General features: G+C 33.7%; 2 protein-coding genes across 5 annotated transcripts; both read left to right on the top strand.

Moving 5' to 3' along the window:
• Positions 1-946: 946 nt before the first annotated feature.
• Positions 947-5793, top strand: LOC133692046 (protein transport protein SEC23 A-like). The gene is made up of 6 exons (XM_062112715.1): positions 947-1153; positions 1279-2229; positions 2476-4296; positions 5034-5150; positions 5253-5324; positions 5421-5793. Exons 2-6 carry the CDS (start codon positions 1753-1755, stop codon positions 5547-5549), a joined length of 2616 nt encoding a protein of 871 aa, XP_061968699.1. The 5' UTR covers positions 947-1153; positions 1279-1752; the 3' UTR covers positions 5550-5793.
• A 4109-nt stretch (positions 5794-9902) lies between these two features.
• Positions 9903-14709, top strand: LOC133691174 (proline--tRNA ligase, cytoplasmic-like). 4 transcript variants are annotated; one of them, XM_062111558.1, is made up of 12 exons: positions 9903-10005; positions 10258-10383; positions 10551-10643; positions 10933-11049; positions 11416-11603; positions 11866-11932; positions 12433-12555; positions 12665-12817; positions 13045-13329; positions 13474-13692; positions 14153-14246; positions 14415-14709. In XM_062111558.1, the coding sequence occupies exons 2-12, from the start codon at positions 10285-10287 to the stop codon at positions 14477-14479; spliced, it is 1503 nt and encodes a 500-aa protein (XP_061967542.1). In that variant the 5' UTR covers positions 9903-10005; positions 10258-10284; the 3' UTR covers positions 14480-14709. The 4 variants fall into 4 exon arrangements, with proteins under 4 accessions (XP_061967542.1, XP_061967544.1, XP_061967543.1 ...); XM_062111560.1 differs by having other exon boundaries at positions 9935-10005; positions 10269-10383; XM_062111559.1 differs by lacking the exon at positions 9903-10005 and adding an exon at positions 10012-10121.
• The last annotated feature ends 1630 nt before the right edge of the window (positions 14710-16339 follow it).

The raw sequence follows: 16339 nt of genomic DNA, 5'->3' as shown, positions 1-16339 counted from the left end.
GATCCATAATTTAACTTAAATCAACACAAACTCCAACAAAATAATTTTGTTAATTCACAAGCAACAACAACCCAAAATCATTAATTATTTTATAAAATAACCTAAATATCAACTCAAATTATATTTAATTAACCTAATTACAAAACACTCTAAATTTCTCAAAAAATCCCTAATTCAAAACGTAACATTGTATGAAATCAAATTAACACACATTAGTATAAATTACATCAAATTAATAGAGGGAAAGAGTTCAGTATACCTCTAAATGTATAATATGGATGGTGATGGTGATCGGTGATGATAGTTTTGGTTGAAAATCGGTTGATTCGTGGTGGAGAAAAAGAAAGGCGCGACAAGTCTTGAACTAGAGAGAGATGGGAGTTCTCGTGGTGTTTTAGGTGTGTTTTACGGCGAGGAGAGAGAGAGAGATGAGAAGGTCACTGATGGCGGGGAAAGGGGAAGGGTGGGCGACCGCGAGGAGAGAGAGAGGAGGAAATAAGGGGAGAAAGGAAAAAAAAGCTCTGGATATTAGTTTTGAATAAAATCAAAGATGTCATTTACGACTCACATATCATATATTTTATATCATTTAAATAAATATAAGGATACCTGTAATAAAAAAAATTATGAATTAAAGATAAAATAATTTAAATTATTATAACTTATATTTCAAAGAATATAATTGTATTCAATTTGTCACACATACCGTGTAATTATTATTGCAATGATGTACCGTTATTTCTTTATCAAGGAAGCCCTTTATCGGTTTTGGCAAGCCAAAGATTACCCAAAAAAAAGTCCGGCTTTATAAGCCCACTGTAATATTGGCCGTAATTTGGAGGAAATCAAATTAATATAGTAAGGGGTAGAAACGACGTCGGAGTTGTTCACTCACGCTTCATCCGGCTGAAGAGAGACAATAAAAAAATGGCAAAGTTTTACCTTACCGCAAGTGGACCCATGGTTTCTAACGTAGCTGCCTCTCTCTCGGAAAAAACCGAACACAACTAGAGACGAGAGGGAGGTTCCTGATTAGTGAGGACAGAGGAACCAGAATCCAAAAAATTAATAATCCATTTTTGTATTGATATTTTAAAAAAGGAATAAAAGATTTACTTTGCAAATCTTTTAATTTTCGTTCTCTTCCTCTCAGGTACGCCACTTCTATTGTCCTCGTCTCAATTTCACTAAGTTTTGCTTTTGCAGAAGAGTCCTAGATCCTTTTTCTTGACACAATGTTTAATTCAAACTTGTCTCTTTTTTATTTTGTTCTTTCAGGTGTCTGTGCGGCACGAAGATTTTGGTGCCCAATTGCGCAGAGAGATCAGGTTTTCTTGCTTTTAATTTGATCTCTGAAGCTGTAAATTTTGGTTCTTTAGACGGGTTCTTGATTATATCGGGGATTTCTTGAACTGGGTTTGAATCAGAATCCATTCTTGTTGCTGGGGTTTTAGATTTTATTGGGGAGTTTTGGTTTGTCGAAGTCCTTCAATTCTGTATCTTCTTCTGCAACGAAGTAAAGATTGGTTTGCAATTCTTGAGCTGCCGGTGTATCAGACCTTTGTAGGATGTTTTATCTATGATTTCTTGATTGATTTTCTTCCAATAAATCAAGTGACAGTCTCAAAGTTTTCACTTTGAATTCTCCTGTCCTAATTGGCTTTGGGATAAAATTGCTTCTAGCTTTTTGCAGAGTCTGATTTTTGCTTCTAGGTTATTCTTGATTATTTGATAAAGAAATCTTGAATTGCAATGGCTAACCCACCTCAACCTTCCCTTGGGTACTCTGTTACTGCTATTCCCTCAAACCCTGACTCATCAACCCCTCAACCAGAGAAAAATTATGTTCCTCCTCCTACAATGTTACCTGGAGCTTCCCGATTTCCTCCTCCTAAATTGCACCAAGATCAGATCCCTTCCCCTTCGTTCCAGAACCCAAGGTTGTTATCACCTGCCAATGGGGTTAAAACTGGGAGCCCAGTTCCTCATTTAAGCACCCCTCCTGGTCCCCCTGTTTTTACGTCACCAGTCCGACCTGCTGCTGTGCCTTTTCGGACTTCTCCTGCAACTCCTCAACCAGTTGCTTTCTCATCAGGCTCAACATTACCAACATCCTCGCCTCCCCATTTTTCAAATGGTTCCATTGAGTTGCAGCACCAAGTTCCCCTTGCTACAAATGACTCCACACCTTTCGAGGAATCATCATGTGCTCTGTTCTCTGCTCGCAAGGTATGTCTATCGCTCTCTAGTTCAAACAGAAGGCACTGATTGTCGTGAGGATTTTTTTTCTTTTATAAGATTGTTGTTCTGATTTTGAGAACACCTTTTTGTTTGGCTAACAATTTACATATCATTGTCTGATTATCTTTCTTCCTTAATGCCCCCACCTATATATGTTTGAATCTTGTGATTATTATTTCATTTATTAAAGTCAGGATTTAATTGAGCTTGAACTTAGCTCACTTTGTTATTCAGGTGTTGAAGCAAAAGAAACTAGCAAATGTACCGAGTTTGGGCTTTGGGGCATTGTTTTCTCCCGGGGGAGAGATTTCTCCTGGTCCTCAAATAATACAGCGTGATCCTCACCGCTGCCACAATTGTGGAGCTTATGCAAATCTTTATTGCAAGATTTTACTCGGTTCAGGCCAGTGGCAATGTGTAATTTGCCAGAAACTGAATGGAAGTGAAGGCGAATATGTAGCTCCAAGCAAAGAAGACCTTCGCAACTTGCCAGAACTTTCATCACCCATCATTGATTATATTCAAATTGGGAACAAGAGACCTGGTTTTATTCCAGTTTCTGATTCCAGAATGTCTGCACCCACTGTTCTTGTTATAGATGAGTGTTTAGATGAAACCCACCTGCAGCATTTACAAAGCTCTTTGCATGCATTTGTCGATTCACTCCCCCCTACAGCAAGAATTGGAATAATACTATATGGCCGTACAGTATCAGTTTATGATTTTTCAGAGGAATTAATGGCATCTGCTGATGTACTTCCTGGTGACAAATCACCTACCCGAGAGTCCTTGAAAGCATTGATTTATGGAACTGGTGTGTACTTGTCGCCAATGCATGCTTCAAAGGAAGTGGCACACAAAATATTCTCATCTTTGAGACCATTCGGATTGAACATTGCAGAATCTTCAAGAGACCGGTGCCTGGGTACTGCAGTTGAGGTTGCTCTGGCTATAATTCAAGGACCATCAGCAGAAATGTCTCGAGGCATAATTAAAAGGGCTGGAGGTAATAGCAGGATTATCGCGTGTGCTGGGGGACCAAATACATATGGCCCTGGATCAGTCCCGCATTCTTTTAGCCATCCAAATTATCCTCATATGGAAAAAACAGCATTGAAATGGATGGAGAATCTGGGTCGTGAAGCGCATAGACATAATACAGTAGTTGACATTCTATGTGCTGGAACTTGCCCTGTTAGAATTCCAGTCCTGCAGCCTCTTGCAAAAGCTTCTGGAGGTGTTTTGGTTCTTCATGATGACTTTGGAGAGGCCTTTGGTGTGAATTTGCAAAGGGCAGCTTCTAGGGCATCACGTTTCCATGGCTTGTTGGAGATTCGATGTTCTGATGATATTCTAATTACTCAAGTTGTGGGTCCTGGTGAAGAGGCACATGTAGACACACATGAAACTTTTAAGAACAACAATGCTCTCTGCATTCAAATGCTAAGTGTTGAAGAAACACAGAGCTTTGCACTTTCTATGGAAACTAAAGAAGACATCAAAAGCGATTGTGTATTTTTCCAGTTTGCTGTTCGATACGCTAATGTTTATCAAGCTGATATTTCAAGAGTGGTTACTGTCAGGTTGCCAACTGTGGATAGTGTTTCAGCATATCTTGAAAGTGTTCAGGATGAAGTGGCTGCAATCCTCATGGCCAAGAGAACCCTCTTGCGAGCCAAAAACCATTCAGATGTCATGGATATGCGAGGAACAATAGATGAGAGAATTAAAGATATTGCTTTGAAATTTGGGTCCCTAGTTCCCAAGTCAAAGCTTCATCAATTTCCTAAAGAACTTTCTGCATTATCAGAGCTCCTTTTCCATCTTAGAAGGGGCCCACTTTTGGGAAGCATTGTTGGTCATGAAGATGAGAGGTCCGTGTTGCGGAATTTGTTTTTGAATGCATCTTCTGATCTTTCACTCCGTATGGTAGCACCTCGTTGTCTAATGCACCGAGAAGGGGGCACTTTTGAGGAACTACCAGCTTATGACCTTGCGATGCAGTCTGATACAGCTGTTGTTCTTGACCACGGTACAGATGTCTTCATTTGGTTGGTAAGCGACTTAACTTTCTGTGATTCCCTGAAATTGCATGTTATTGAATTTTCTATTTTGTATGTTTATTGTCCCGGTATTTCTCATGAACTATGGGTGTATCTACTGTCTCTGTCTTTGCATGGGCTTGTGATCACTTTTGTCTATAGTTGATAAAAACTCTGGGTATTTTTTTGTACAAGTATGTGACTGAGGAGGAAATTCCAGAATTTGTTGTAGATATAGGGTGGACACAAGCACTTGTGATGGAAAAACATTTAAGGTATCGTTTCCTGGCAGAAATATTGATAGGAGAAGTCAGGTGGAAAGCATTTACTGCTTCCCTGCTTATAATTGTTTCAGGCAAAAGAATCTTTTTTTTATTAAACAAAAAAGAAATTCAGAGGCATTTTTCCTAATTCTGAAGTAAGAAATTGAAGTTAAGAAATTGCTACTTCCACTTGTGGAAGTCAAATATGACCATGCAATGCACCATTTAGAAGGGTGCTAGTACCTCTAATGTTATGTCAGTCTTCTCCTTAAATATCAATTTCTGCATGTTCAATTGGGAGCTTTTATGTTAATTTCCTCTTTATGACCGCCTCTCTTTGAGTGGTATCTGATTGCTGCTCACTTGCATATATCTAACTAGTGTTGGTTGGAGTCCACTTGTCTTTTTATTGAGTTTCTTTCTGAGTTGGCTGGCATTTTACTGTCTTGATATACAAAGATACTTTCTCAATAACTGGCAACTGCAGGGTGCTGAGCTAGCTGCTGATGAAGGAAGAAGTGCAGCTGCTTTAGCAGCTTGCAGAACATTAGCTGAAGAAATCACTGAATTGCGGTTTCCAGCTCCTAGGATCCTTGCATTCAAGGTTTTTTTCCCTTGACTCTTTGCATTCCATTTCTATGCACCTTTATCCTTAATTTTTTTTTTTTGCCAAACTGATGAGCTTACTGGTTTGGGTTAATGACAGGAGGGGAGCTCTCAAGCTAGATATTTTGTTTCTCGGCTGATTCCTGCACACAAGGATCCACCGTATGAACAGGTAAGAGTGGAAAAAGAGAAAAATAGCCTCTTGATCAATAATATTTGTAGGCCTATGGTGTTGGATTTATGCCAATTTGATGGAACTTGATTGCAGGAGGCAAGATTCCCGCAGCTTAGATCTCTGACAATAGAACAACGGATGAAGCTAAAAACCAGCTTTATTCATTTTGATGATCCAAGTTTCTGTGAGTGGATGCGTAGTTTGAAAGTGGTGCCCCCATAACCAAGTTAATCTGTAATTTTACATAATTTAATGGCTAATGTACCCCCAGAAAAAGGGGTTCTTGGGAACTGCATCCTGCTTTGCCCCCCTTGATGGTGTCGGTAGGTATCATTTCATCTTTAAATTTTCAATAAGAAAACATCCATACTTGACTGTCACTTGAAGAAGTTTGAAAGTGTTCCATCCTATTCTGTTTCCCAGCTGACATGCTTTTAGAGAGCAATACAAATTTCCTGTTTTTGCCCCCCTCTTCGCATCTTCTTAGTTCTGCTCTCTTTCAAGCAAAAATTTCTTCGTGAGGTTTTCAATTTGCTAGAGAAATTTTTATGCCCCACGTCTGGGATGCTGATCTTTTAATCTGTTTATCTCAGATGAGCATTCACTATCGTTTTGCTTTCTGGGATGGAGATTAACTGGTTACTACTGAAGATGATTGAATCTATTGTATGAATATAACACCTCGCAAAAACTTGTAAGTCAATGATTTGTTCAAGGCCGAGGATACTTTGTGATTTTGAAGTCTGAAGATTCGGTGTTGTTTTGCGGAGGAAAATGTTTTCCTCGTTATATTTTAATTATAAATGTAATTCACACTAGATGAAAACGGTATTTCACTGTTACTCTAGACTTAGGCGCATTGTGTAAACCTACAATGATTTTTAACAATTTTGGTCACTGAAGTTTTTCTTTTTACCAATTTGGTTCTTGTATTTAAATGATTTTAGACTTCAATTCTAAGATTCTTTTTCATCATGTTTTAATACATATGACTTGAGAGATGGGAGAGAATGTTGTCAAGAAAAATAAATTACGAAGAGTTTTCGGTCAATTAAAAAATTATCAATCTTGGTATTAATGAGTTCTTCTTGAACTTTAATTTCCTGTTAAGGTGAATATTTGGCTCGGGAGTTCAAAGAAGATGAGAAGACCGTTAAAAGAGGTGGACGTGGAGAGCACCTCATAAAAGGAGGTGGAAGAGGCGGTGAAGCCACTAGTATGGCGAGGATATCTCTTGAATTAATAGGCCGAAATATTGACTGTGATGTTAATACAAACAGCAGGGTCTTTACGTTCTTAGATTAAATGTAAGAAATAATTGCTAAAATAAAAAAACATTTACTATGATGTTGATAACTAATGTAAATTTATCATAGTTTGTATTCATATTATCTAAAAACAATATATTTGAAAAAAAGTATTTTAACTCTCTACATAACTAAGAAATATTTGTCAAAAACATTTCTAATTTAAAATATATTCTTCTTAATCTTATTATCATCTATGTTATCAATCATTAAGACAATCATCATGCTATCATTATTATTATTATTAACATCACTATTCTTGATTATTTTCTCACTGTTATCATTAATTAAAAAATTAAAATGTATAGGATATTAACTGTGCAAAATGCACTTTGAATTCCCTCACATGGTATCATGAAGAACTGTTCACATTGCTATTTTTTAATCTTTTTATTTATTTTAATTTGGTATTTATTGGATGAAATTATAAGCTAATTTAATTTGTTGAGGGGAGGTGGATTGAAAGACGGAATCAAAGTAAAAAACCATGTAGAGAATGAGTGGCTTTAAAAGTTTGGAATTTTTTTTTTATTGTAGTCTCTATACATTACAAATTATAGATATTGGGTCCTTCTAATTTTCAAAATTAAAAGAAAAATCAATTTTGGTCTCAAACTTCATTTTCTTTATTTTTTGGCCCATGGTGTGAGAGAGGTGAGAGAAGGCCGCTTAAATCCAGCACTAGAGAGAAAATTTCTGTTGACATCGATTTTGACTATCAAAATGATTGAAATTAGTGTCAATTTTTTTTATGAGGGAGTTCACATTTGGAGGTTTTTTTACCTTGAAATTGCCAAGAAAAACAGATTTGATCTTGGTAAGATTTTTTGTTTCGGGTTTTGGGATTTTTTGTTTTGTTTTTTGAGGTCATGAATGACTTTATCAAGTTGCTCATGATGTTATAAACATGCTTTGGGTAAAACAATGAGTTGAAAATTTGATTTTTTGGTCGAAAAAACCATAAGCTCCGTTACTAGTCAATACAGATTACGCGTCGTCTGACTTGTTTTTTTTTCCAAAGAAAATTGGAGTAGATGACATGTTGTCTGTCTTAGATGCGAAAACAAAAAAGAATCCAGTTACACGAGCCCTAACACAATGGGCTAGGTAGGCGGGCTTAACTTATCGAATCCAGCAACACTTGACCTTTTCTTCTTTGTTTTAAGTTATTTTTTTATTTTTAATTAATGTTTTTTTATATGTTTTTTTTAAAAAATTATATATTTTTTATTTATATTAATACTTATTCTCTCTTTTATTTCGTTTAGAGAATCTTTTTTAAATGACAATTATTTTTTGGTTATTTTGTATTCATATTTTCTGATTCATCTATAATTGTTTTTATTTTGTATAGAAGAACTTTATTTTTAAAATAAAAAATATTTATTTTCAAATAATATTTCTAATATGTGTAGCTTGCATAATATTTTTTTCTTTTATTTTATTTATTCAATTTAATATGTGTATCTATTTCTATTATTGTTTGATTGAATAAAAAATTATTTTAATAAACATAACTGGATAAATATTATATTTTACGAGATTAAATATCTTGATTTACACCTATCTCTTAATTTTTTTATTTTTTAGTTATTATTTATGATTATTTATTTATTTATTTATATGTATAATGTTTTTAATTATAAAAATATATGAAAAAAACTTGTATATATAATTTTTTATTAAAAAAATATTTCACCCACGACAAAGTTAATGGAAATTGAAATAATCATGTGGTGACATATCTGATGACGCAAGGGTTAAAAGGAATCTTCAATAGTCGAATACCACCAGATTATTTTCCACCTATAGTATCGAATATTAATAAATAAATAAATAAAAAACACTGTTGCTAGCATTCCTCTCCTCGAATATCGCCTTTTTTTTTCCTTGCTACTGTTACATTAACCCCTTCGAACAAATTCTCTCTATAAATAAATAAATAAATAAATAAATAAATAAAAAATCGTAATCAGTAGTAATATATAATACATATCTTAGAATTTATTTTTATTCCCGATAAGGAATAACTCTCTTACACTCCCTAATCCCAACGCTATTTGAATATAATTTAGAAAAAAAATAAGCTTCCAATCCAAATTACAATCAATCCGACCCGCAAATAACGGCAGTCATGATTCAGTTACCTTTTACAGAAAACAAAATACCCGCAAAGTCGTTACTTGTCCCAACGCTGGTTAGGGTTTTTCCCTGAGATCAAGGTTGTCTATTTTGTTTCCATAGATGTTATGTTTTTTTTAATTGGTATGAAGTATTTTAGTTTTGAAGTGTTTTAGTGTGCCATTTTGAAATTGTACCTTTTAATTTTAGAGTGTTTCAGTGTATTGTTTCGGAGTTGTACTATATATATATATATATATATATATATATATATATATATATATATATTCAACAAATATAATTCGAATTCAAGATAAATTAATTATAAATTATACAATACAAACACAATGCCAAACAAATATAATTTTAAAAGTAAAAATATTTCTAATTAGTCAAGATTAAATAGATCTTTAACTTAAAGTAATTCAATTTAAACAAAATATTAAAATATTATGAAAGTAAAATGTTTAACACAAATATTTTAAATATAAAGTTAGGTCAATTTTATCAAGACTAATGGAATCTAAAGCATCCCATGTTTTGCTCAAATTCCTACAAAGTATAAACATGAAAAAAACAACATGAATATAAACCATATATATTTGTGATAAATCTAATTTTAAAAAATTAATATCATTGTTAATGAAAACAGTAATAATAATTTTCAATATTATTATCAATATCATTGTTATTGAAAATAATAATAAAAAAAGCTTTTTTATACTTGAGTGGTTTAATTAATTAAATCGAGCAAGGTTTAATAGTTTTTCAAGAGCGGAACGGAACATGTGGAATGAAACCGGAACGTTCCAGTCGAAATTTAGCTGAAAAATCTGGAACAGACCGAGATTTAAAATGAGATGAAAATTGTTTCGTTTTGTTCCGTTTTTTGAATCGGTTTGGAATGTTTCAGCCATTCTGGACAAAACAGAACGGAATTGACAGTCTTGCTCGAGATAGGAGAGAGAACGCGCGCTCTTCTTTATCCTGTTTAGAAATACGGTTGTAGTTGTTTTTTAAAATAAATTTTATTTTAAAGTATAAATTTTATTTTTTTAAAATTATTTTTGAGTTAAATATATAAAAATATTCTGAAAAGTATTTAAAATAAAATAAAAAATATTTTTTTAAAAATTTTTTAAAAGCAAAAAGAACAAGTATTTGCTTTTGTTCTCTTCTGCTGTGGATGGAGAACAACGCCACCTCCAGCGCAAACCAGATTCTTATTCTCTCTATTTATCAACAAAGAGGTAATAATTCATTCCATGAAAACGTGAATTGTGTTTCATAACCCCTAAAACTCATATTTCCAGATACGAAACGCCTAGCTTATCTGTTCACTTCTTAATTCCAATTGCGTCAGAATGTTAGTTCTTTTATTTGTATTTTTGGTATTCTGTTTTCAACTTCGGTAAAGGTTTATTGTCAGGATTGGGTGAAATGCATGCGAATTAACTGTTTGTCATTTCTGTTTTTGTTGTCTGATATTTTTTGGTTAATAGTATTTGATCAGGTGTAGTTTTTAAGCTATGAAAATGGCTGATGGTAAAAAGAAGGAGGTCAAGAAAGAGACTGGGTTAGGTCTCACTTTCAAAAAGGAAGAGAATTTTGGGGAATGGTATTCAGAGGTGAGCAAGGGTTTTTTTTGTTTTTAGTATATGCAACAAATTCTATGAATGTAATCGCAAATTGTTGATGATTGCATTAGGAATTAGCCGGTAATGCATAATAACATAGCGGATATTTAAATTCCCTGGCTCCCATTGTGAAGTGGTTTTCTTTTTGGCTTCTATAGGTGGTTGTGAATGGGGAGATGATTGAATATTATGATATTTCTGGTTGTTATATTCTGAGGCCATGGTCAATGTCAATATGGGAGACTATGCAAGTAAGTTAGCCCTTCCCATATTATCTTCTATTTATTTCTTCATTTTAGTATTTTCTGTAATACAATGTCTTTCCGCCATTGATTTTCTATTGTTTATTCTCGTTTTACATAAGGTATTTTTGAATATAGGAATTTGCACCCAGCAATGACAGTTGACTTCTACGCAGGGATTTTAGTTTGTAAAGCTGTGGTTGTTTTTTCTATATTATATCATTTTGATTAATCCTTGCTCTTTTTATTTTATAGGTCAGGTAATAGATTTCTCAATATTTGAGATGTCAATCTGCAGGCATTCTTTGATGTGGAAATTAAGAAAATGAAAATCAAGAATTGCTACTTCCCTCTTTTTGTATCATCTAATGTTTTGGAAAAGGAGAAGGATCACATTGAGGGCTTTGCTCCAGAGGTGAGATTTGTTAGAGAATTTGAGTTAAGGGGTACTTTTGTTTTTCCTTACCAGATTCAGGAATTTATTTGATTTAGTGTTCCTAGATTGGTGTTGCTTGGTTTGGGGTCACTACCTAACCATGAGAGTGCAGTTTCAATGCTAGAGAATGTGCTTTATTGAAAAAATTGTGGGCTAGCGTCTCCAAACTCTCATTGCAGGACTGTATTGGTGGGATCATAACTTGATAATAGACTTAAAATTTTTGCTGTTACTCAGCTTTCAACAATATTTTATCTAATGTAGCACTTTTTTTCCATTGCAAGAATGAATTTTAAAAATACAGAAGAAAAGAGGTTTTGACTGTATCATCTTGGTCTTTTCCAGGTTGCTTGGGTGACAAAAACAGGAAAATCTGACTTGGAGGTTCCTGTTGCTATTCGACCAACTAGTGAGACTGTTATGTATCCCTATTTTTCTAAGTGGATCAGGGGACACCGTGACCTGCCTTTGAAACTCAACCAGTGGTGTAATGTTGTTCGATGGGAGTTCAGCAATCCTACACCATTTATCAGGTAGTTTGATTTGGATTTCTTTATGGTTAACTGCTTTGTCTGCAGTGAATTTGATGTCAGCTATTTGATTTATATTGTAAAAATGTGATTATGTCTGCGTTTTCTTATGCAAAGCTCTTAATATTTATTCTTGAAATATTGATTTTTGTATTCGTTCTTCTAAGAAACCACTTTTTTTTAATCTGTTGAAGTTTTTATCTTGTTTGCCATAGATTTTTAACTGATATTAGACCATACTGATGACCTATCCTTTTTGTTATAGGAGCCGTGAGTTCCTTTGGCAGGAAGGACACACTGCTTTCGCAACAAAGCAAGAAGCAGATGAAGAGGTATGAATCTGTGAACTTATACTTGTCCTTGTGGACGTAAAACATTTTAAAAATTGTTTAGAGGAGCCCGTCAGTCCATAGACAAGTCTGTCATATTCTGGTTTGGAGCATGTAATTCACACGATCATGTTTTCATGGAAAAAGCATCTTTTTAGTTTTGCCATTTTATCATAGTCCACATGAAGCACATATTTCTAATATTTCAAGGAATCTAGAAGTGTATGGAATGGGTTGGGGGTGAATCCAGTCATTCACATGGCCCTTGACTATGAAAGAGCTAGATAAGCTTGGGATGAATAATCTAACCAACTTATCAAGATTGCTTCTTTTAAACAAAGATTTATGTCTGGCTTTTTTTTTTCCTCCTGTTTTTTGATAGCATGCCTGCTTGGATGCTGATAATTTAATCTCATAATTTAAACAATAAATATTGGCAGCGTCCTTATACATTTCCTCATTTTTTTTTATTTATACTTTTGGTACCTGTTTGTATGCATCAGGTGCTTCAAATATTGGAACTGTACCGACGCATATATGAAGAATTCTTGGCTATTCCTGTTATAAAGGGCAAGAAAAGTGAGATGGAAAAGTTTGCTGGTGGACTTTACACAACTAGTGTTGAGGTACATAAAAATTAAAGCAGACAAGACTTATCCTTTGTAATATTTAACTAATTACTAGCATGTCTTAGTCTGAATCATTTCTTTTTTCAAATTCTTGTGTCTGCACTAGGCATTTATTCCCAACACTGGACGTGGTATCCAAGGTGCAACTTCTCATTGTTTGGGCCAAAATTTTGCAAAGATGTTTGAAATAAACTTTGAAAATGAGAAGGGAGAGAAGGGAATGGCCTGGCAGAACTCTTGGGCCTATAGTACTCGGACGGTAAACTTTCTGATTTTTATCACCTGGAGTTGTATTAATTATCTGGAGTGTATTCTTTCTTTTATTTTCTCGGTGGTATGATCCATTCGCACTTGACAGTGTATATTTTTACCAATGCATTGGCCCTGTTACACTTCAGAGTTGCTTAGCTATTACATTAATGCTTCATAAGTTGTTCATATTCCTTTATCCTGATTCTATTTTATCCCATCCTTTCCCTTTTACAGATTGGAGTTATGGTGATGGTTCATGGAGATGACAGAGGCTTGGTTCTGCCACCTAAAGTGGCATCTGTCCAAGTTATTGTTGTTCCTGTGCCTTACAAAGATGCTGATACTCAAGGAATCTTTGATGCCTGTGCTGCAACTGTGGATACTTTGTGTGAAGCAGGTATTCGTGCTGAGGCTGACTTTAGAGAGAATTACTCACCTGGTTGGAAGTATTCTCATTGGGAAATGAAAGGTGTTCCTCTAAGGATTGAAATAGGGCCCAAAGATTTGGCAAATAATCAGGTGAGCATCCCATTCCTCCAACTGGTTTCATTCTCTTCCATTTGCACAATGATCTTCTGATATTGTTTTGTGTATCTTGTTCTGTTTGTTGCTAGAGCTAAAAGCTAAGTATAATTACTCACCTGGTTGGAAGTATTCTCACAGGTACGTGCAGTTCGCCGTGACAATGCAGCAAAAGTGGATATCAGTCGTGACAGTTTGATGGAGAAAGTAAAAGATATGTTGGATGATATTCAACAGAGGTTGTTTGATGCTGCTAAACAAAAGCGAGATGCTTGCATTCAAGTTGTGAAAACTTGGGGTGAATTCAAGGAAGTTCTCAGTCAAAGGAAAATGATCTTAGCTCCTTGGTGTGATGAGGAGGTATGATATCTCATCACTGCAAACTATTTTAATGTGTATGGTTTAAATTTTTTGTTCCTGTAAAATTCCTTCTTCATTATGAGGTTCCATTGGTGTGCTTTTGTTTAGTTGGTGTCATGTTGTGTGCATTTGTTTTCTCACCTTTTTCCCAGTCTGAATTACTATGACGTGAGTATTGTTACAAAAGGTGATCATCCGAGTTCATAAATTTATGCTTGATTGCTTCATATTTTCAGAACTACTTAATTCTTGTATTATTGAATGCTAGTTCAGTATAAGGATCTATTCTATCATTGCTTTGGATTTGTTGTCTAGTTAAGTTTGGGTTTTGTTCTGTAAGTGTCAAATAAATTTGGTAAACTCCATTTTAGTCATAGATGGATGTCATTACCATGTTATTTTTTTGACTTCTTTTTATTGATCATCTCTCACTGACAGTTTTTCTGCTTGAATTCTGCAGGAGGTGGAAAGGGACGTGAAAGAACGAACAAGAGGTGAAATGGGAGCAGCCAAGAGTCTTTGTTCCCCATTTGACCAGCCTGAGCTCCCTGAAGGTATCAACCCTCTCATTTCATGTCATGGTCACTTGAGTCATTATTGGTTTTCCCTTTCTCACTGACGTAACTTTAAAATAAACATTTCCAATGAATCAACTAGGTTTTGATTCTATGTTGTTCCCTGAATACTGCTTGATGTTTTTTTTTTAAAAAAAACAATTGCAGGTACCGCATGCTTTGCTTCTGGAAAGCCCGCAAAGAAATGGACCTACTGGGGCAGGAGTTACTAGATCATCAGGTCCCTGTGTAATCTTCAATTTTCATATAGTTCGAATATCAGGTGCTTATGTACTTCAGTTTGGGCACACATTTAAGTAATTTGGCAGCAGAACAACAGGAAATGAAGCTAACATACTAGGTTTTGTTGTAATCCATTTCCGACATCGATTATTCTACTTGAAATGTTGGGTTGCAACGCTTAAATCTGCTACAATAATAGGTTGCCAGATAATTTATACAATCTTGTTCTTGTTGATGGTATCGTTGGGCTCCTTGGTGGACCTAGTATGCCAGTGTTTTGAACTGCTTCTTTCTCTTCGTTTTAATTTAACTTCCTAACAGCTGAAGGATACATTTTCGAAGGCTGGACCGTAGCTATACTTGCAGCTCAACTGTGGTTATAGAGATGGTGGCCAGACTTTGGTGTGTTTGGCACGGTGCAAACTGTATTTTTTTCTTTAAATTTTAATTTTTTTTATTTAAAATAAATTTGTTTTCACATCCTTATGATTTACTGATGTCAAAATAATTTTTAAAAAATAATAAAAAAAATATTTTAATGTATTTCTAAACAAAAAATACTTTAAATCATCACCGTTATCACAATTCTAAATACACTCAAAATAAGTTTGGTCAAACCATCTATTACAACTCGAACTTGAGATAGGGTTTGCAATATCATGAGGGAAAGAGAAACATTGGTTTTGATGTTTATATTTGATATTGTGGTAATTTTTATGGTTTTTAAAAAATTATAAATTATTGTTTTTTTTAAGAAAATAAGATTTCAAAAGGGTTTTTAGTGAGATTTATACTAAAACTAAGTTGATTCATACTTTTAAGATTATGGTTGAGACAAATCTATACGGTACGATATCGGAGAGCCTACACGGCTGGCTAAGCTTCGCCTTCAAGGAAGAAACCGACCCATCCCTTGAAAACAAAAAACGTGCTATTTTATGGCAGTCGATTTGGAAACAGGGACCTGACTCTTTTGTATACCTCAAAATCGGTATTCTTCGTAGTCAAAGTGTTTGAGTGATTCCTGGAGCTATTTTTAAAACATTTGTTACGATAATTAAAATAAAAATTTTAATGATTTAGATTTTGAGAGAAAAAAGTTTATATCTTCAATTAAGATTTATCTTTCTTATTTGCGCATTTGTTTTTCATTTTTGACAAAACCATGGTTTTTTTATTTACAACATGGTTATTTGAGTAAAAAATTAAAGCAATTAAAATAAATATTCATAAATTTTAATTGATTTAGATTCATTAAAAAATATATTCTTTAGCTAAAACTCTCTTTTTAGTATTTTTTTTTATTTTGATGAGTTTTTTTTTATAATTATAAGCATGGTATTTTTAAGTAAAGAGTTATTATGATTTATAAAACAATTTTAAACCATGAAACAAGAAAAAAATGTTTTGATTCTATTTATGAGAAAATATGAAAAGAATAAAAGAATAATTAATTCGATAAAATAATATAAAAAACTAATAACAAAAATATATATTTTATTTTCATTGAATATTTATGTGCAATGCTTTTAAAAACTTGGGCATATTAGCTTTATATATAATTATAAAAAAATAAAAATATTACTATAAAAAACTCAAATCTTGTTTATGATATAATTGAATAATTTTTTAGATATCAACATAATTATTTATCTAAATAGGGTTTTAATTTAAGACATAAAAGAAAATTAAAAAAGAGAAGAGAAAGACCTAGAATATCAAGCCCAAGCATATATGGGTCAAGAACAAGTTTTTCACTACAACTGTTTTTGATAACCTTTGTTGATAAAAAAATAAGTTCCAGGTTTTTGAATTTTAAAATCCTAAAAATAAATATTTTTTTCCAGCTA

The sequence above is a fragment of the Populus nigra genome, chromosome 4, assembly GCF_951802175.1.
Source record: "Populus nigra chromosome 4, ddPopNigr1.1, whole genome shotgun sequence".
Taxonomy (NCBI): Eukaryota; Viridiplantae; Streptophyta; class Magnoliopsida; order Malpighiales; family Salicaceae; genus Populus; species Populus nigra.
Note: the sequence above shows the minus strand (reverse complement) of the source record. Positions and strands in the feature narration are given on the sequence as shown.

Bases quoted from the DNA above. Each gene is read 5' to 3' on its own strand.
- LOC133692046 (XM_062112715.1), top strand. From the start codon at position 1,753: ATGGCTAACCCACCTCAACCTTCCCTTGGGTACTCTGTTACTGCTATT. The intron at 5,151-5,252 runs GTTTTTTTCCCT...GGTTAATGACAG, and splicing joins CTAGGATCCTTGCATTCAAG to GAGGGGAGCTCTCAAGCTAG. The intron at 5,325-5,420 runs GTAAGAGTGGAA...ACTTGATTGCAG, and splicing joins AGGATCCACCGTATGAACAG to GAGGCAAGATTCCCGCAGCT.
- LOC133691174 (XM_062111558.1), top strand. From the start codon at position 10,285: ATGAAAATGGCTGATGGTAAAAAGAAGGAGGTCAAGAAAGAGACTGGG. The intron at 10,384-10,550 runs GTGAGCAAGGGT...TGGCTTCTATAG, and splicing joins TTGGGGAATGGTATTCAGAG to GTGGTTGTGAATGGGGAGAT. The intron at 14,247-14,414 runs GTATCAACCCTC...AAACAATTGCAG, and splicing joins CCAGCCTGAGCTCCCTGAAG to GTACCGCATGCTTTGCTTCT.